At 40.7% G+C, this 20605-nt stretch overlaps 2 protein-coding genes across 2 annotated transcripts; one reads left to right on the top strand and one right to left on the bottom strand.

Annotated features, from left to right (window-relative positions):
- Positions 1-277: 277 nt before the first annotated feature.
- LOC119658008 (72 kDa type IV collagenase-like) lies at positions 278-13196 on the top strand. The gene is made up of 10 exons (XM_038065232.1): positions 278-465; positions 10964-11116; positions 11180-11289; positions 11350-11511; positions 11573-11859; positions 11910-12085; positions 12182-12491; positions 12543-12656; positions 12716-12865; positions 12923-13196. Exons 1-10 carry the CDS (start codon positions 307-309, stop codon positions 13078-13080), a joined length of 1779 nt encoding a protein of 592 aa, XP_037921160.1. The 5' UTR covers positions 278-306; the 3' UTR covers positions 13081-13196.
- LOC119658009 (probable dolichyl pyrophosphate Glc1Man9GlcNAc2 alpha-1,3-glucosyltransferase) lies at positions 13063-19759 on the bottom strand. The gene is made up of 6 exons (XM_038065233.1): positions 19608-19759; positions 19282-19554; positions 18768-19137; positions 18457-18719; positions 18294-18401; positions 13063-13505 (listed from the first exon to the last, which is right to left on the bottom strand). The coding sequence occupies exons 1-6, from the start codon at positions 19664-19666 to the stop codon at positions 13091-13093; spliced, it is 1488 nt and encodes a 495-aa protein (XP_037921161.1). The 5' UTR covers positions 19667-19759; the 3' UTR covers positions 13063-13090.
- Between the last annotated feature and the right edge of the window lie 846 nt (positions 19760-20605).

Genomic DNA, 20605 nt, shown 5'->3' with positions numbered 1-20605 from the left:
TATCAGAAATTGCAAGGCGACTATTGTACAATATTATACGCGTATAAATCTGGTGATTATGATTTTCTTTTTTCATCTCTCAGCTATGAATGAGAGAATTTGAATTGTTCGCTGTTCTACAAACAGAATAATAATCTGTGAAGATATGTTTGTAATGAATGAAGACTCCTCAGAGATTGGCTATCACTTTGGCCTCCACAGACACCGCATGCTGATAAGATGGACATTCTGCACTTTTGCTGATATAGATTTGCTATGAAGTCTTAGTCAGTTCTGCGAAACCGACGCGCTTGGAAGTGCCTCGAAATGGTTTGGCCTAGTTTTGATTTCAAAGTGAAAGACGTTAAACATCGAAGGCTTTGGTTGCTCGTTGCTGTGATCATTACTGTTTATTGTTCAAAATGTTTGAGTTATCCTGTTTCGTCGTCGTCGTCGCCAGGACTCGCCGTGCCTGCACCAGAAATAGTATGTTCTGAATATAACCTGATGGGCTTATACAGTGAAAATAATATAGTGACTCAGTGAATTTTTTAACATTTTAATATATGTAAAGCAAACCGCTCATTACATAGTTCCATGAACCTACCTACCAATGTTGCGTCATTATCATGAATAACCAAAATTTCGTTTTAAATTTGGATTTCCTGTGGTTTCTGTATGGACCATAGTGTATTCTAGAGAACTGACCACCAGAAATGGAAAGATGGATTTTCAATATGACAAAACACACAATAAATGCTGATGTTTTATCAGTTTATGACTAGAAATAATTCGTCTTCCAAAGAAAAGAAATTTTTCTAGTTTTTGATCTTGTTCCTTTACTGGATGTTTTAGGTGAATCTTAGCTTGGATATGTTACACATTTAAACCACCTAAATAACCATACATTTCCTGCATCAGGTCTTACGGGTTAGATTCGTCGTCGCTTTGTCTTTTGTTTATGTTTTCTGCTATTAGCGCACTTTTAACAATTCACCCAGTGCTATGTCGCAATGATAGAGAGACGGCCTCCTGGAATGTATAAACTATCAAATCCAGGTTCAAATCCCAGTGTACGTTATGGATGGCTTATGCTTGTTCCACCAACAACCTTATCAAAAATATATGGATACAGTGAGCAAAAGTGAAATCCGGACACTAGTAAAATAAAGAAATACCCAGAGAGAAAAAGGACAAAGATTGTTTAATTCTTTTTTAACGTGTGAGGTAATGCATTGGTGCATATGTGCAAAAACAAAAAGAAAACAACCTAGGCAAAATTGAAATCCGGACAACAAAGAAAATTCTGTTAAATAATGCAAAAACTTATGAGCTGCATCTTTCACGGCATTGGGAAACTCCAGCGATTTCCATGCCAATGTCCAGAAATATTTTAACTGAAAATACATTTTTTGAACCCCCTAAATACGCATTAAAACACACAAAAAGCTCAACTCATTTTTTCCTTATAAAAAAAAAATCGAAAAGAAACGTTTATTTAAGACCTCCTCAAGTAGGCTCCCCCTTAAAAGTTCGCCGAATATCTAGCTTTTCCGCACTGGCATCTACATAGATTGTCTCTCAGGATGTTGATGTACATGTCCGCATTCACTTTGTCCTTAATACAAATTAAGTTACCCACTCCGTTTGCCGCGCAACAGCCCCACACAACTCTCGCCTCCATCCTTTGCAGATGTTTTTAAATTATTAGATTCACAGCTCCATACTCGAACACCGTCATTGGCGCATCCACAAACTTGCCAAACCTCAGCAAACCGTCGCAAACGAATATGTGGGTTCGCTAGGTATTGCCACCGATCCGATGCAGTGTCGGTTTACATTGGCATCAATCAAAGCTACCGCTTGACATGCATCCACATGTTTGTCAGCATTCTGTATCATTTGCGGACTGGAGGCCATCGTAGGTGGATACTTTTTAGTGAAATGTGTGACTTGTCTAGTGACGCTGTACTAAACTTCCTGGAATGTGTGGAACGAACTTCGCCGAGGTGGAATGTTCATTCTACATTATTGTTGCAGTTTACTTCGCAGGATTATGGAGGCTTCGAATTTGCGGGAAGCGCCAGACATGTAAAGACTAAAAATTAGCCGCAGACTTGGAAGCAAGTTGTTGGTTGTAGTGAAATTGCACGCGTGTGGCTAAGTTTCGTTGCAGCAATATTGCACGTCTGTGAACTGTCAAATATCCAAAATATGCCGGAACAGTGATCTGGAATATAAAGCGTGAAAAACACTCAAGTGGTAGTGTTCAATTTTCCGAAGCTACTTAAAACCTCTCCACAATCCTCGGAGTGCAATATTATTGAGAACCTGCAGAAATATATCGACGGTGGGCTTCGTGAAGGTGCGATTTCCAAGAAAAAATACTTGGTGGAACGTCTTCTCGAATGATGGGGAATATTCCAGCCGAATATATGAAACGTTTGGTCAAATCCATGCCACTGCCCAGTGAAGAATGTATATGATGCTAAAAGTCTCCGTACCAAGTATTAACTAATGATTTTTTGAATTTTTAGTGTCATTATTACGATTTTTTGGCATTGCTCTGATTTCAATTTTGCAGCTGAAAATAGAGTTTCTTTTATAAATATCTAAAAACCAAAAATGACTCTAACGGTTTCGTTCAGGGTAGAAGCAACTCTTCATACGCTGCGTCACCTCTGCCCTGGGAGCAGCGTGACCGAAAGTGGCAACAGGTGGAAAAACGCTCCTTTATATCATCGCAAAAGCACGACAAGGTTGCGAATTATATTGAACTAAACCGCCAGTTGTTTTAGTCTACGCTAGACTAAAGCTGGGTAGCTGTTTAGGATATGCGGGATCCTAAGTCCACATCCACATGATGGTAGACCGGACTAAATGGGGAGCAACTTACTCCCCCTTTCTGGTCGTGTTTTTACGATGATAAAAAGGAGCGTTTTTCCACCTGTTGCCACTTTCGGTCACGCTGCTCCCAGGGCAGAAGTGAGGCAGCGTCTGAAAAGTTGCCTCCGCCCTGGACGAAACCGTTAGTCATTTTTGGTTTTTTTGATTTTTAAATGCTTGGATGATATGCCCCAAATTAGGGATCCGTGGACCAAAAAACGTGGGAGTAAGTTGCTCCCAATTTGGTCCGGTCCAGCATTATATGGATGTGGACTTAGGATCCTGCATATCCTAAACAAGAGTTTCTTTTGTTTTTCGCCCTCAGCAAGGGTTTTATTCTATCCTTTTCCGTTGATTGTTTTTGCATTGTACAGGGTGCGGGAGCATAACTTCCTTTTTTCAAAACTCAATAAAAACTATTGGATGCATCGGAAAATATTTATTTATTTTTTATAATGTAGGTACATGTCTAAAGTTTTTATTTACATTGTTTTGAAGATCAAATCTGTTAGGTGACGTCCCCCATTCTCCATACATTGCGTAAACCGATTTCTGGCGTTTGTCATGACTCTTGTTAGCATAGCAGGTGTTATGTTGGCAATTTCTTCTTGGATGTTGGTCTTCAAATCTTGTAGGTTCTTGGATGGTTCATATAAACACGGGATTTCAAAAAACCCCATAGAAAAAAATCACAAGGGGACAGATCGGGAGAGCGTACCGGCCATTCCAAATCGCCTCTAATAAGGCGCTCTGGAAAGTGTTCTCTCAAAACAGCCATCGATGCTCTTGAAGTGTGTGCAGTTGCACCGTCTTGTTGGAACCAAGTATCCCCCAAATCCAAATTTTCTAGCCGTGGGAAAAAAATTCTGTAGCATGTTTACATACCGGTCCGAATTCACTGTCACTGTAACCTCATTTTCCTCAAAAAACCAGGGACCAATAATTCCAGCTGAGGAAATTGCACACCACACTGTGACTTGGGGTGAATGCAAAGGCTTTTGATGCAATTCTCGAGGGTTGGTGTCAGCCCAGTAGCGCATGTTTTGTTTATTAACCGACCCACACAAATGAAAATGGGCTTCATCGCTAAAAAAAACAATAGCACCCTCGGGAACGACATCAAGAAGAAGCTCACACGCGTTCATCCGAGAATTGAAGTCACGTTCTGAAAGTTCCTGGCCTATCGCCATCTTATAGGCATCACGAAGAATTCTTCTTACAGAACGATCGGATAGTCCAAGGGCAGATGCGTGTTTGCGCGCAGAACGCCGTGGCGAACGCAACATTGACGCTCTCACTGCTTCAATGTTCTCAGGTGATCTAACTGGCCGAGGGACTCCAGTTCTTCCTTTTGTCGCACTTGCAGTTTGTCTGAATGTAGTGACCCATGTAACAATTGATTTGCGCTCTGGGACGGGAGCCAACGGGGCTAAATTAAAGCGTGTGTTGCAATAACCAAACATCCGCTTGAAAAGTAAACCTCAACGACAAAGGCATGCTCCTCACTATTCCAACGCATGATGGCGACTGAACCGTATCGGGACAAAACTTTACAGTATCCCCTCTTGAACGAGACCACTAGCGCTCCGCTATGACATCAACTAACTGAGTGGCGCGCATTTTAAAAAAGGAAGTTATGCTGCCGCACCCTGTATCTAACAAACTGTACGTAACGTTCTTGTAAAAAAAAACAAAACACGTACAACTCCTTTTACTCCTTTTCTGAGCCCTTATGTACTTCGTACGACGGTGTTCGGGTTTCACTTTTGCTCACTGCAGTTTCGGGCAAAATGAATTAAAATTTGTTTTTTTTTTGTCTAGTCAATCCAGCATCACTCTTCTGCGCCAGGGTTACAGATTGGAGCTTTTCCCTTACCCAGGATTTAATTTAATGTCATCTATTACGGTTCCACCGTCCCCGCATGTACTCAAGTTCTTTTCATACTTTATAAATTGATTGCTAAAATTGATAGTACACACCTTTGTTTTCGTATCGCGTTTACATTTTCTTGCAGGGGTGGAGCGATGTGCAGAATGGACGTGATGCGTTTTCACGGAAAGGGGGGGGGAGTGAAGCGTAGTGCGCGCCGTGACAACGGGGAATTCATTATTGCGCTAGTCAGGGAAATAGAAGTTGCTGCCGCATCACAAAAGAACTCTCAACGATCCTCTGACGAGGGTTAAAAGTAGACTCTTCAATCACAACGACGATTAGGTAGAGGGAACATTTCAGCACGCCTTTCAACCGCATAACATCTGGTGAAGTTTCGGAAAGGAGTGGGAAATTGTTATTTTTTGGGAAGGTCAAGCTTTTTGACACTATTAACGAAAAACACTACAACCCATTCCATGGACCAATTTTCCTCAAATAAGTTGTACTAACTACCATTAAAGTTTGTACCATCAGAAACGGGATACCCTGTATAGAGCGCTGGAGGTTGAATGTCATGTGTGACAATATCCATAGCAAGAACAAAGAAAATAGTGAGAAGGCGCTTCCTTGATGAACATCGACAGAGACACAACGCGGTTTTGATACACCCGCCACGCTTCCAACTTTACTTTTCGGATCGTGGTAAAACAATTTAACTTAACGCTCAGTTCTTCTGGTACTAGGCGTGTCGTAGTGCGTACCAGATGGGTTCGTGTGGCACACGGTCTAACGCTTTCTTCAGATCCAGAAATGCTGAAATGGTGATGCTTTCCAGGGCGTTTCTCCCTGAGTAACCAAATTGGAGAATATCTAGCGGGCTTAATCGCCATAGCAGGCTGGTTTCCCCTCTTCATTCTCCTGCATCGAGCACATTCACACCCTACGGATTATTTCGGAACAATTTCTGGAGTCCAGATTTCCGTTTCGTCTTATCGATTTTGAGAAGCCTTTCAAAGGTAGCTATTCTCAGAGCGTCATGTGCTGTATCGGAAAAGTTCTGAGGCATTTGAAGTTCAAAGCGAAGTTCGGGAAGGTTGCATTCTATCGTTGATGACATTAATTTTTGCCATCGGTGACATTCTTTATGTTGTCTTGTCCTGAGGATTGGGAGGTTATCAATGGACAGTGATATCCTTAATTAAACACCTCGACTACGCTCATGAGATCTGTTTGTTTTCTCACCGAGTCGTGGGTTTTGGCTAAATGGCTTTGGATTTGAAAATAGAGGCAAGTAGATTTGGATTGTAGACAAACCCCAACAAAACAAAGGTTCTCTGTCTGACTGGTCATCACATTCTTCCTATTTGTATTAACGGGCAGAACATCGAGAGTATTGATCAGTTTGTCTATCTTGCTTGCTTGCTAGCTTCAAACCTTTGCTGCTCATCCACGGTCATGTCATCATTAAATTGGCTTTACTTCTGATTGACCAATGTCAAGCAAACGTAGAGTAATATATAAAGATAGATCGATTTCTGGCATAAAAGATTTGGAATATGTTTTTCGAAGGCAAAAAGCATAAATCATAATTACCCAAGGCACTTCAGCAGTCCCATTGAAGCGGGCGAGTGGCCGCGATTCATATGCTGATGGTGAATAATAAACATAAATAATGGATTAAGTTATAAAAAAATAAATCATGTATTCCTATTGCAAAATGTATGTATGTAAATTTGTCATTTTTTAGGTAACTTTCGTACTTCGTAACCGGTTTTGTGTAAATGAAAACCTTCCTAAAATCGGTACAATGTCTGTTTGTTACATGCACTTTCTCAAAAGTGACATGAATACAGAGAGTAATATAAATTTGCGTGATGTTTAAAGGAGGCTCCTCACACGTACAAATAGGGAATCTAAAACGTTTTTCTCCTAATGTACCTGTGTGGGGTATTAAATGGAAGATCTTAATTACTACTTCTAAAAGCATATTTTTCGTTTCGACGTAAGTTGCAAAATAGGCAAGTACGGAGTCAAAATATGCAAACCGTAAGTGGGACAGGTGTCAATTTCCGAGACTAATCCACTGATAAATTTGAAAAAATCTAGGCTTCCAAATAAATCCCATTCTGATATCTTCTCAAATGAACTTATACCAACTTTTTGTAATTCTTGAGTCCCTGAGTAAAATCAGGGTAATTAACATGCTTGACCGCGATGTTGTCCCCTAGTGTACCGTTAACCGGCAATTAAAAAAGATGGGTTCTTAGCAAGAAAAATTGCGAACTCTTGGCCGCGTTGGAGAGAAGAACTCTTCGAACAATTTTTGGCCCCCTACATGAGAATGGACGATTCCATAGCCTACACAATGACGAAATCAATGAGCGATACCATGACCATCCGGTTGTGGGTAAAATGCCGCTCAATAGGTTACGGTGGGTGGGCCACTTAATCCGTATGGATGAGGATGATCCAGCCCGGAAAGTCTATAAGGACAATATCTATGGTAGAAAAAGAAGACAAGGCAGACCCTGCCTGAGATAGAGCGACGGCGTAGATCAGGGCGCTAGACAACTTTTAGGGATATCGAATTGGTGGACCTCGGCGCAAAACCGGGATGTCTGGAGTCTCTTACTAAGCCAGGCTTAGATCTACTCATGATCCCACATTGATAATATAGGACAGATTTTCTTTCCAAGCTTCTATTTCTGGAATCCATTAAGAGATTTGCTGTGAACATCCGATGCAATGGTAAACTTAAAGGACAGAATCCCCCTGAAAATTGAAATTCTAGAATCGATAATGATTCTAAGATAGTAGATTTAAAACCTTTATACCACTTTATACTGTCTACAAACTAACTCTTTTGAAACAGTAGACCTTTCGTTGTTGTACAAGCATACATATATTTGTAATTATCAAAGGATAACAAACCATCATTGAGTATTCTCTTTACCAGCCAGACCCGCAGTCAGCTTTTAGGGATATCAAATTGGTGGACCTCGGCGCAAAAGTGGGATATCTGGAGTTCCTTATTAAGGCAGGCCTAGACCGGATACCGGTTGTTGCGCCGTTGATGATGATGGAAAGAGATAAAATTGATGGGCTCCCAACCTGCAAATTTCGAAATTTTACCGAAACGCCAACAACGCACCGTATAGGGACTGACCTCAAGGCTACGATCTTTGGTTATCGAAAACGGACTATGATTGGTTTCTGGAATATGAGCACACACCTTGACAATGGTATCAGTCCCATATAATGGTCACTTTCTCCAACTTGAGTGGAAATTCCAACCTGTTGGCCTAAGTGAAGTAAGATGCTGAGATCCTGGAAAGCTGCTGTGCGTTTATTCTCTGGAAAGCCAAGTGGTAGTAAACGCGAATCCGGTGTGGGGATGTTTTTGACGGTTAATACAAGGCCCGCAAGCAAGTGCGAATCCCGTTAGCCATGACATCGAAAAACAATTTTTGACAGTGAAAATTGGTTTTCGGTGTCAGTTGGAGTTCGAGAAGTCAAGCGGGAGGAAAGAGGTCACTCCTTTCAATTCAATTAATTAATTTAAAAAAATAAAATTGATTGATATTTAAAAATTGTAAAAGAAAGTGTTTAAACTATAATTGGACGGCAGATACACGGTCACGTTCCGAAGAGGCGTCATCAGATCCCGCTGACCGCGGCATCATGGAATTGGATCGATGAATCGAAGGGATAAGACTCTATTGACCGGTGTGAGTGAAAGCGGGCGTGACCCGCCCGAACTTTGATACTGTATGAAATCCAGACACAAAAACAATTTGTTATTGCGATGGTAAAGGAAGCGGAAGATGCTGCAGAATGTAATGATTTCAGAAGTGTAAACCGCATCACGAAAGAACTTGCATGCGGCCGCAAAGCTTTCGATGTCCGTGTAAAGGGGGTTAATAGTCAACTACTCGTTTATAATGACGAGCAGCTGAGAGAACACTTCACCACAGTTCTTCACCGTATTACATGCCATGGAGTTCCGCCTCTTGTGGATGAAATGGTTAGTTACAGTAACATGCGAATATGGACTGTTCTTCCAAGCAGAGAAATTATCTCGGTCATCAATGTACTCAAACGGAGTAAAGCCACTGGGTTCGACGGTACCCCGTAGAGTATACAGCCGCAATTTCTGCACAGCGGCTTCTTCCACTTACATCAGAAACTCCTAGAAATCCAAGACCTTTCCTAGAGCGTGGAAGAAGGGGATGATCATTAAGATTCCCAAGAAGGGCACCCGTTTTGAGTGTGATAATTGTAGGGGTATCTGCGTACTCCCTGCCGTTGCAAAGATAGTAGCTAAAATAATCCTGGAATGAGTCAAAGAGCATCTCGAAAAATTAATCGATAGAGAGCAGGCTGGTTTCTGGAGTCCACCTTGATTGCATGGTGTCACCGATATTATTTCTTCTTGTTACGACGATCTTTATGTTGCCTTGTCTGGAGGATGTGGGGGAGTTCAATGGACCATTAAATCTTTTCTCAAACACCTTGACTACGCTGTTGACATCCATTTGTTCTCCCACCGGGTCATAGACCTTGGTCAAATGGCTGTGCATTTGGAAAGGGAAGCAAGTAGAGTTTGATTGGAGATAAACACCTACAAAATCAAGGTTTGCAATTTAACGGGCCATCGCACCCTCTCTATCTATGGGTATATATATGAAGCGTGGTTTCTGCCAACGGTGGCACCAAACTGGATGCCGATCGATGCATTAACAGCGCTAGATTCGCTTTCACTACCTTGTTTAAGATCTGGAAATGCAGTTATCTCGACACCAAGATCAAGTTGAGAGTGCTCTTTCTGTATTGCTATATAAAAGTAGCATGCTGTCATTCGGAAGTTCCAGTCTGTCATGAAAACTTGTCGACTTTTTACCGAAAATCCGGAAGATAATACGATGAAGGAAAATAACCTTCAAAGTTTTCCCAGTTTTGGAAAATGCACCAAGCCATCCTGTTTTCTCTTACCTAATGCTACGTTCCCTTTGCAGTCAAAGGACCAGGGAATCGTTTCCTTTCTAAACGTTGCTACATTAGACTTGCAATAATTGGATGCAATCAATCCGAGAATATTGGAAGAAAGACAATGTTCCTGACGCTAACGAAACATAAATAAATCTTGAAACGCAATTATAAGTGCCATGTTCAAAAAATTATTGATGGAGGTTTGTGTAGATAGTAAAGATGCCAGAAATTGCTGCAGTCGACGGTTGAGTCCGTGAGGAAGGGTTTTAAGGTATGCACCCTGCGGATATTGTTTAGTTGCCCCAGAAGATATTTTGATGCAATTAGAAAACATTAAACCGACATGGGTGAATACAATTTGTTGCAGATTGTATGGATTTCCTATAATCCACAAATGAATGAAAAAGAGATATACAAACATGAGTTGGATCGATTATTAGCGAACACACCAACATCTACCATAATTAAAATCGGCAAGCTGCAATGGGTATGCATGTATAGAGAATGCAAAAAAGAGGATTTAAAGGCAGAAAAATACAAAGTGGCAATAAGTAAAGTCACGGAATGTTTGTTGTGTGTTTGACTTTGAACTAAAAGCGGAATTAACGTCGATAGAACTGATGGCTATTCTGAACTATTTTCACAGTACTTAATGAAATCATGCAGTTGGGGTTATTTTACTTCTTTAGTATGGGAGACAGAAACGATCATGTTTAATTGATCCTGTTCTGCATCATAAAGTAAAAGAGGTACGCTTGCCTGTTTTGAGGTGGAAGACGCACTTTCAGGATTTAGTTCAAAATAGGGATATAACAAAATAATATATATGTATTTATTGTAGAGTGGACACCGTGAGTATACTGCAAATGGGCATATCAACAATAGGACTTTCGGCACAGTAATGCCCGTTTCTTGGTATTTTGTGGTCCAAAAATCAATTTGAAACCCCCTGTTATCTAGACGGTATTGAGCATAATATGGTAGCTTTACTACGACCTGTGTATATAGAAACGCTTCTGAGGCCATTTCCACATACAGAGCGTTCACTTTACTCAAACTAATAACGCGTTAAAAGTGGACAAATTGATTGGAAACTTTTACCGACCGGTGGTTGCTAAAATAAAACCTGTAAATGTATTTTTTCCCCAAATTCTGCAATAATTGCTCTCCGTTTCGCTGAAACAACATTTTTGAAAACAGTAACTAGATTATTTCATGTTCTACATCTTATTTCAGATTAAGTTCATGAAGAGATTTGGATATTTGGATTCAAGCTCATCTGACTCAGAAGCATTATATCACGAAGAAGCGATCAAAGATGCAGTTAAAAACCTTCAAAAGTTTGGTGCTTTGAACCAAACTGGCATATTAGACAATGCTACTTTGCAGGTATAGCTTGCTTTAATTTTATCTGCTTTCCTTCTGCTAAGGACTGCTCTTTTCCATTCACAGTTAATGATATCACCCCGCTGTGGGGTCCCAGATATAGACCCACGTAGAAGTCGTAACAAGAGATACATTGTGGGAGCAAAACGCTGGCAGAAGAAAAAAATTAAATATTTGTAAGGCACCAGCTGTTGCTTGAAAATATCAATTTATATTAATAATTAAACTATTTGCAGTATAGCCAATTGGTCTGCGAAAGTAGGGGAACAAAAAGTAGCCGATGATATGGCTAAAGCCTTTAACATTTGGTCGCAGTACAGCAATTTGAAGTTCAAGCGAGTCTATGACCCTGCAGCCGATATCATAGTGGCATTTGGTGCACAATATCACGGGGATAAGTATAACCAACTCACTGAAATACACTAATTCGATGTTTAATAATTCATTTTCGCTGCCTAGTTATCCCTTTGATGGACCAGGTAATATACTAGCCCATGCTTTCTATCCTTACGAAATGGATTCATTTGGTGGGGACATTCATTTCGATGAGGATGAAAATTGGAAGGAGAATTCGACGGATTTAGCGGATGGCGTTGACTTTTTCGCAGTGGCTGTACATGAATTGGGACATAGTTTGGGGCTGGCTCATTCGCCTATTTATTCCTCAATCATGTTTCCTTATTACAAAGGACCTAGGCAAACGAATTTGGATTTCGATGATATTCTAGCTATGTATGAATTGTATAGTAAGTAGGTGAAAATTTCAGTTGCAATGTGGTAACAAGGATTGTTTTAGTTAAGGCTACGTTTGATGAGGTAGACGACGAGGAATCCGATGAACAAAATGGTGGTGACTCACACACAACAGAAATGGTTGATATAGAACAAACAACTGTACACGCAACAACGCCTTCAAGTGAAAATCGCTCTACCACTTTTGAAGGAGATTTCGAAACAGTTGATTCTCATAAGGTTAGTATGCGACTAGTTTCAGAACGAATGGACTTGATTGGACCAACCATCCTTAATTCAGACTTTTCTTGAGATGTCAATCCAATTTTTTTACAGCGTAAACATGGTACTATTACAACTGCTCGTCCAAGAACTACTAAACCATCTTACCGGCCAACTGAGCCTACAAAGGCGACTCCCATAATACCAGATATTTGCGAAGGATACTTGGACTCGGTAACAGCATTCCGCGGAGATATTTTTATATTCAAGGGAAAATATATTTGGAGGTTAACGGACAAACATAGAATTATGGAAGGATATCCAATCAAGTTGTGGGATATGTTCCCATTTTTGCCGAAGCATATTGAACGGATCAGCGCCTCATATGAGAAGCCTTTTGATGACACTTTAGTTATTTTTTCAGGTATTTATGCGTCTAGAAACTTATTTCCCGTACTTATAAGATATTCTTCAGGAAAACAATACTGGATCTATGACGGTTATTCTTTGGTGGGCAATACACCGAAACTATTAACAAGCCTTGGAATAGACGGCGCTATCCAGGAAATTGATGCAGCAATGTATTGGCGTAAGGAGGGCCATTAGAAATACTTTCATAAAAGTTTGCTGAAATATATTAAATTGTAGCAAAAAACAAACGAACGTATCTATTCGCCAATAAAGTTTTCTGGAGATATAATGAGGACTTGAGTGTGATGGAACCAGATTACCCGAAGAATATGACAAGATGGAATGGTTTGCCGTCTACAATAGATGCAGCTACATCAATTGGGAATGGTTTGTTGAGTACTTCATGAAGTTTCAAGTTATGTTGAAGCACTTATTTTTCTGCAGCAACTTACTTTTTCAAAGGCAACATTTACTGGCTCTACAATAACAAATGGATACGCCCTGAAAGAGGATTCCCACGACGTATGTCTCACGATTGGCTTGGTTGCCCGCTGACACAAAGGCAACGAATAAGACAATTCAGATTTCGCACAAGACATTAGTTAGTTTATTTCACTTCGTTTTATGTTTATGTTTACTACTTCTATGTACAATCTCAGTATTCAATAAAAATCTTACATAGTATTGACAGAAAAAATAAAGTACACCTAAGGCACAATAAACGCTTGTCATTAATAGTGGAAGGAACGGCAATTTCTTATCGAATCCAATTAAATATTGCACGCAATGTTCGTAGACTAATAAAGAGCTTAAACCGAAAATATACAATATTTCGACTATGTTCAAGTGTAACGTTCGGTGAATATGTTTCAGGCAAATCCAGGAGAGTAACATGTAGGCCAAATAATATGACACCTTGACTAGTAGAAGCTCTGGACGGAAAAGTAGCGGGAACAGTGAATAGTATCCAATGGCGCCCAAAAATATGGTAGACTTGCAATCGTTAATGTTTTTTGTAGCTAGCAAACTGAAAAAAATTGGATTTAGATATTTAAATTATCTTGATTGAAAAACATAAAAAACTAAGGCGAACTAACGGTTTAAAACAAAATTCAAGTTCTGAAATTAAGCCGTGGTTCCTCTTTTTTAATTTAGGAAAAACGCGAGGGGATATTTTCGAATTCATAAACATTTCTCTTATTATTTCGAAGGCAATCATCTTAAAATGAAATATGCGAATAGTGCGATCTCTGTTAAGCGTTGTTTAGAACTCATGTTTGCTCAGGGATCAGCTTATCTGGTAAGCAAGTGGTTGGATAAAATAGATGTAGCAATCAGAATTGATGCTGATGTTCATGAGGCGATGATATTGGAAGAAAACATAACACACTGCATAACGAAATTAGCCTTGAGCATTATAAGAAATTTTTTATTTATTTATTTGTTACATTAATACCAATGAGTTAGGCACAAAATGCATAAAATACTCGCTCACAACCTAAACAAACATGATATCCTCGCTCAAGGCCTAAACAAACATATTTGGTCGGTTGCCCGAATCATTTTTCGTTCGGTCACCGACTGCTGAAGAACCAACACGGGCAGACCAAAAGCATTCCATCAACGTTACGACCGCCGGCCAAATGCGGACTCTTTAGGCGCAATTGACAGGAGGAACTGAACGTGCATGGTGGACTTTAAATTCAGTTGACTCAAGTCCAGATACTTGCTACTTGCTGCCAACTCAAAACCTTCAAGAAATATTTACCTTGACTTTGCGTATCAACGTCGTCATCGTGTGGAACCAAGTTTTCAAGCAAGTTATTGTTTGGCGCGAGATCGCACGTGCGTGGGCAAGTTGCAGTTGCCACAACCTGATCGGACAACTTATCCATACACGTGCAATCTCGAAGCAACAAACGACGTATTAAGTTGGCTCAACACGTTTGTCGCTTGCCGCAACCCAGTGGAAACCAAGGGGTATAGCTTCCTTAAACATTCATTTAGGATTAATGGGAATTGATGTTAATGGAATCCATAAGCGAATGATGCATCAAAATTCCTCTCTAGGAAGCTTAATGGAAGTACATGCGCATTTTTGTTCTATTGTTTCTATTATCGCGCATGAACTTCTTGAAAGATTTGTGCTTGATCTAAGCCATTTACTCAAGGAAATTGAACAAAAGTTTTAACTACAACAGTGCGGTGTTAACTGGCACATCTGTCTATGGCGTATATTTCCGCCTGAAATATGCTCAAATCAGTTGTTGGTTTTAGCCGTATGTCCCAGCCACGCTCTCTTAGTTTGCCTTGTTACTCCAACGTGTTTCAGACTTCTTATCAAAGTAACACCTCGTTGTCATGTTATCCCTTGGTGTCAGTAATTCGGGATACCGTCTAGAAACAATATCAATCTTCTTTAGGTTTAGGCAGCTCTCCGCCATCCTGAATATTGCCCTCCTTCCCTGCATATGTATGTGCAGATGAAGAGGGGTTAATCCCAGAAGGACCTCCAGGGATGCCGTTGGGCATATCTTCATTGCCCCACTGGTACACACACAAGCCAGTCTTTGGAGTTTGTGTAACTCCCTGGCTTGTGTGCTGAGTTCAGTTCTTTCCGCCCAGATTACCGCCCCACAGGTAATCATCGGCATTTTTTCCTGCTATGGACCTGCAAGTCAAAAGAGCCCCCGTGGCTTTCCGACATGTGTCTTCCCGAGTAGTTTTTGATCTAGTGTGATTCCCAAATATTGGACCTCTGTTTCTCATTTCACCTCCATGTCATGTAACCTTATGGCTGTTAGGTGATCAAGCTTACGTCTCCTAGTGAATGGTACTATGGGGGTTTTGGCTGGATTGATCCGCAGTCCCACCTTCCTGCACCAGGCACTAGTACCGCTTAGTCCAGTTTGGATTCTTTCACATAGGGTATCCTCATATTTGCCCCAACAGAATAAAGCAATGTCGTCCGCGTAATCCTGGACCTGTATTCCAGTATTTGTTAGCACGTCTAGGAGTTCGTCCACTACCATACTTCACATAAGCGGAGATAGTACCCCACCCTGTGTCCAACCTTGAGTAGTATTTATGACAATAGAATTTGTACCTGTCGGTACTTCTATTTTCCTACTCTGTAGCATTTTGCCCATCCAGTCAGACTGTTTCCCACTCTCTTGCGGGGTATTTTGTACCTCTGTGTGCAATGTGCTGTTGAATGCTCCTTCGATATTCAAAAAAGCACACAGTGCTATTTCTTTGTTTCTATGGTATCCCGTAGTCCGTCAGTTGATAAAGAGCAGTTTCAATTGACCGTCCTGCTCGGTAATCGTGTTGACACTAATGTAGGGTGTTACGACCACTTTTGCCTGTCTTCATGCCCTTGCTATATATCCCAGGACCGATATTTCGGGAAAGGCGACTCAAAGATGCAGTCAGTTTATGTGAATTCACACCTTACACGCACGCATATATATATATATAGTTAAAAAAAATCCCACGGACCCTCTTCCCGCCCAACCGGACAGAGGGGCGATCAACCTAAGGATGGGTTGAACGCAACATCCAAAGGCCCGCATCACAGCCATGATGCGTTTTAATGCAAAGTATGTGCGACCATGCGAAAATGTATTAATACATCCCGATTGTCGCAAACACTTAAGCAATGACGCGGTGGTTCTACACTACAGAGACATGGATCTTGAATCGAAGACAGTGCGGATCAAGACTGGAACCCACTAGGTCAGATTGTTACCGAACAGGACTCTTCGGACTATAGCACAGGTTCGCTGAAATGCGCTTCAGCTCCCGCAAGACTTCCCGAGATGCCTGCACTTATCCGTTATTTTTCTGCGCCAAATGATCTTGAGTCTCGTCGACCATCTTGGAGGGTGGATTCTACTACATGCAGCAATGCAATTGTTGCCTCTTCTTAATATGTAACCTATCCACTGGGCGCACACACTCAAAACAGATTCCTCAAAAGCTGTATTTAGATTTTGGCTCTAAAACATTTGCATTCGGGTGGTTAGAATTACTACCTATTTACCAGTAATGATCTTCAACGAAGGTTTTATTCATTTTGAAAGTGTTGGAGATTACTTTGGGAGACGAGACGGAGTTTTTGCAATTATGTTTTATAACAGACTTGATTTTTAAACGCGTTTTCCCGAAAGTTGACTTTTTTAAACTTTAGAACATCTTCTATGAGTAATATTTATCGGATTCAGTACACATCTCGTTCTAACTTCCCGAGCCAATTTGAAAATTTTAATTTGTTCCATTTTTACAGCCACTTAAGGGTCAAAAAAAAGTTCAAATGACAACTTTTTTATAAAATAATCCATATCTTTGCCTAATTTCAACATAATAAAAATTCCGAATGGGAAAATGTAGTGCTTATTAATAAGAAATATAATTATTTTGATTTCAGATAGATAAAATTACCGTTCAAATGCCACAAAGTCGCCCATGACATTTCGACAAGGAAAATAGTCAGGACGTTTCAAGGACATGAGAAGAACTGTGGACATTTTTCAAAAATACTTTTGAAAAGTCAAATTATGTACAAATTAAATAAAACAACATTAGATTATCTTCAGTGGTTGCTTTGCAATTAACTCCAAAAATAGACCAGAAATTTACGCTTGATGGTAGAAGACCGCCTTAATACGATGATTGCGATAATCCTTCCGATTGGGTATCTTGGTTTCATTGGTGTTCGCCTTCAGTGCTAATCTACTTGCCTCTCTTTCCAAATCCACAGCCAATTGGCAAAGGTCCATTAACCGGTGAGAGAACGAACATATATCAACAGCGTAGACGAGGTGTTTGAGGAAAGATGTCATGATCCATTGAACTCCTCCATGTCCTCCGGACAAGGCAATATCAACAACGTCACCGATACCACGAAAAAATAATATCGGTGACAAAATGTAATCCTGTTGGACTCCGATTTGAACTTCAAAGAACAAAACCCTCCCGGCTCACGCTGTCGAAAACTTTCTCGAAATCGATGAAGAGCAGGTGGAGCGAAGATTTAAACTCCTTGCACTTTTCAAAAATAATCCGTAGGGTTTCGATGTAGTCAATGCAAGAGAATCCAGAGTGGAAACCAGCCGGCTCTTTGTCGATCAAGTTTGGAGATGTTCTTTGATGCGTTCCAGAATATTTTAGCTATTATCTTTGCAACGGCAGGAAGCACGCAGACACCCCTCCAATTGTCACACGTAAAACGGCCTCCTTTTGAAATCTTAACGATCAAACCCGCCCGTAGCACCACGCTACTATTTGCTAAATGCAACAAATGCCGTCGTTCGCACAGAGTCAGAAACAGGCCCCCAGGTTACAAGAGCGCGTCTTGCGGTTGTCGTCAGAAACAACCCAACAACGAATTCGTGTCGGTTTTTCAGAGTTCAAAATCACGTTACCATTAGTGTCGCAAGAGGGAGAGGAGTACTCCTCAGCGTCACACCATCTAACTTCGCTTAGGCTCAGAATGTCCAACTTATATCGTTGGAATTTCCGCTCGAATTGGAGAAGGCGAATATTCTGAAAACCTTCGAGCAAGATGGTGTGACTCTGGAAAGTAAACCTATCTCTCTTGCAGCAATTTGCTTTTGTACTCTGGTTTCGGATTGTTGTTGGCAGCTACCGCAAAGCGCGCTTTCATAATCTACTGTACATTGTTATAAGAAATTTAAAATCCGCCCTAATCTTTACTCATAAACAGTGTTATGTGTGTGTAACACATTGAGGAAGTGTGAAACTTTACAATGAAGCCGTAGTTAGACTAATTATTGAGTTATTTATCACTCACCTCAGCGGAATCAGGGTCATGAGTATAGCTTTCTCATGAACATGCCAGCCAAACATGAAACTGGTGGTAGAGCACAGCACCACAGCCCGAATGAAGTCCATTCCTTTGCTGGAAAAAGTTAAAAATATTCAAAATTCTTATTATATTAAAAAGCCACACCTACTTATTCAGACTCCCGAACAACAATTTCAAGACGCACGGAACCATGAACACTGCTGTGATGATAAACGTTGCCAGAGGGCGAATTGTAGGCAGAACATTGTGGTCGTATTCTTGCACCAATCCTCCCGTGAATGAACTTTCATTCCTGTTCACTTTGTACACAATGGATCCCGTCTTGTCTGCAAAATTGTATAAAGCCCAGAAGTTCGGGGCCCAGTAGGCGTGCGTGAGTCCACGTTTGAATGGAAACAGTCTGGAAAGGACCTGCGAAAACTTATTTTAGCACAAATTACACATCCTCTGGACTGTTACCTGAGGGATTTGATCCAGGAAAGGCCCAAATGAAACAGCAACAGTCGCGAATGCTATTACTAGAAGCTTCAATAGATTGACGAAGAGCTGTTTTCGTTGCCAGCAATAGAACTTCAGGAGGTACGCGCCGTATGCCGGGGCAATGTATATGAATATGTGCTTCAAGTTGAGTAGTATGCAGAAAAGCAGAGCCGACATTAGGAATTGCTCCCTCAACATGAAGCCAATACTGAGCAAAAGAACGCCAAAGAGAAATCCGTTGTACTGGAAGTGGATGTGGTCAACGAAGATCAGTCCAGCATTAGCAAGCAAAAGGGCTGCAACGATGGTTTTCTCGTGTTTATGGTTCAGGTTCAATGGCTTCAGGCACCTGAAAAGCAGGATGAAGTTAACTTTGGTAGTTTAATGCTCGAATTCGGCCGATTACGATAAATTTCAAGCCTATCTGCCTCAGCTTAGCTTCATTAAAATGCAGAAGCGACTCTTTTCAAATGGAAAGTCTTAAGCTACTCACATTTTAACCCCCAGGGCGTAGATTAGGTCTGTAACTATCACAGATAGTCTCTGAAAGAGGACGGTTGCTTCAGAGGCGTAGTTCAAGTTTTCCACTTTTAACATCTCAGGGTCGAACCACTTTGCAATTTGCGAAAGAACATATTCAAAGTAGGCGAAAAACGGCGGGTAGTCGAGCGTCCACTCACTGGTGTCCTCAAAATACCACTTGCAAATCGGAAGCGAATGGGTTATTGCCAGCCAATTTCGGTGAACTTCAAAGTCGGTGGAATGACTAGACAAGGCGATTTGAATAAAATGATATAAAAGTTTAATTCAGCAACTTACTATGCGGGTACAAACAGAAGCTTGACACCGCTCATCAAAACGAAAATAGGCCAAAACATTTTCACAAGATTTCTGAGCCATCCGCCGGTAGATCAACAAAATATCGCGCAGGTGAGTTGTCACTTTGACGTTGCAATTTGTAATCAGCGCTGTGCATGTTCACAATGGTGTGTGACTGTGTTCGGTTTTCATCCATCAAATTTGATAAGAGCGGACGTGACGTACAAGGACTGAAAATAATTAAAACAAAAGAAACGTAAATAGCGCTGTAAGTTGGCGAAATGCAAAATCTCTCGTGAATAGTCTGAAGTGGTTTTCATTCGAGATGAATTTATGTGTTTGCCATTCGTAGGGAGCAGTGGAAATTGAAATGTGTGTATTGTGAAGTAACTTCCTCTTTGAATTCTTACGTTTGGAATTTATGCTAAGCGAGAATCATTCCTTTCTTTTCAGTTTGAGGTAATGAAGGCATAAATTCCAAATTGTCGAATTTTGTATATCATACTCATCGATTCTGGATAATAACTCTCTAGAGGGTAAGTTATAGCTAAAGATAGAGATTTTGTAAACGTATTATATACAAGTAAGGATTTCTAGTCCATTAGCACAGCTTCTTTCCTTTGCCCGTGGAAGTAGCGTAAACACTAATGGTGACTCAGTATTCTGAACGGTTTCTATACATTCCAGATATCGTCAAAACGATTCAGCTCGATATTTGACCTTGTATTACATTTCGCAAACTACTTCAAAATATAATAGGAGATCTTAAGAAAACGCCAGAAACGCCATCCGCATAGCTCTGCCTATATCCATACGGGACACAGTGAAGGATTACTTCGCGGGGAGGGCTGGTCTATAACCATTAAACTATTAAATCATGTATCCGGTGCGCTTTAGGTTTCGATCCGCTTGTGGCGTTCCAATTTGTTTCCGACCTCTGCATCTCCTCTACGAGATTATGGGGTCTGATAACAACGTCGAGGATGGCATTCAACCTT

The sequence above is a fragment of the Hermetia illucens genome, chromosome 5 (assembly GCF_905115235.1).
Source record: "Hermetia illucens chromosome 5, iHerIll2.2.curated.20191125, whole genome shotgun sequence".
Lineage (NCBI taxonomy): Eukaryota > Metazoa > Arthropoda > Insecta > Diptera > Stratiomyidae > Hermetia > Hermetia illucens.
Note: the sequence above shows the minus strand (reverse complement) of the source record. Positions and strands in the feature narration are given on the sequence as shown.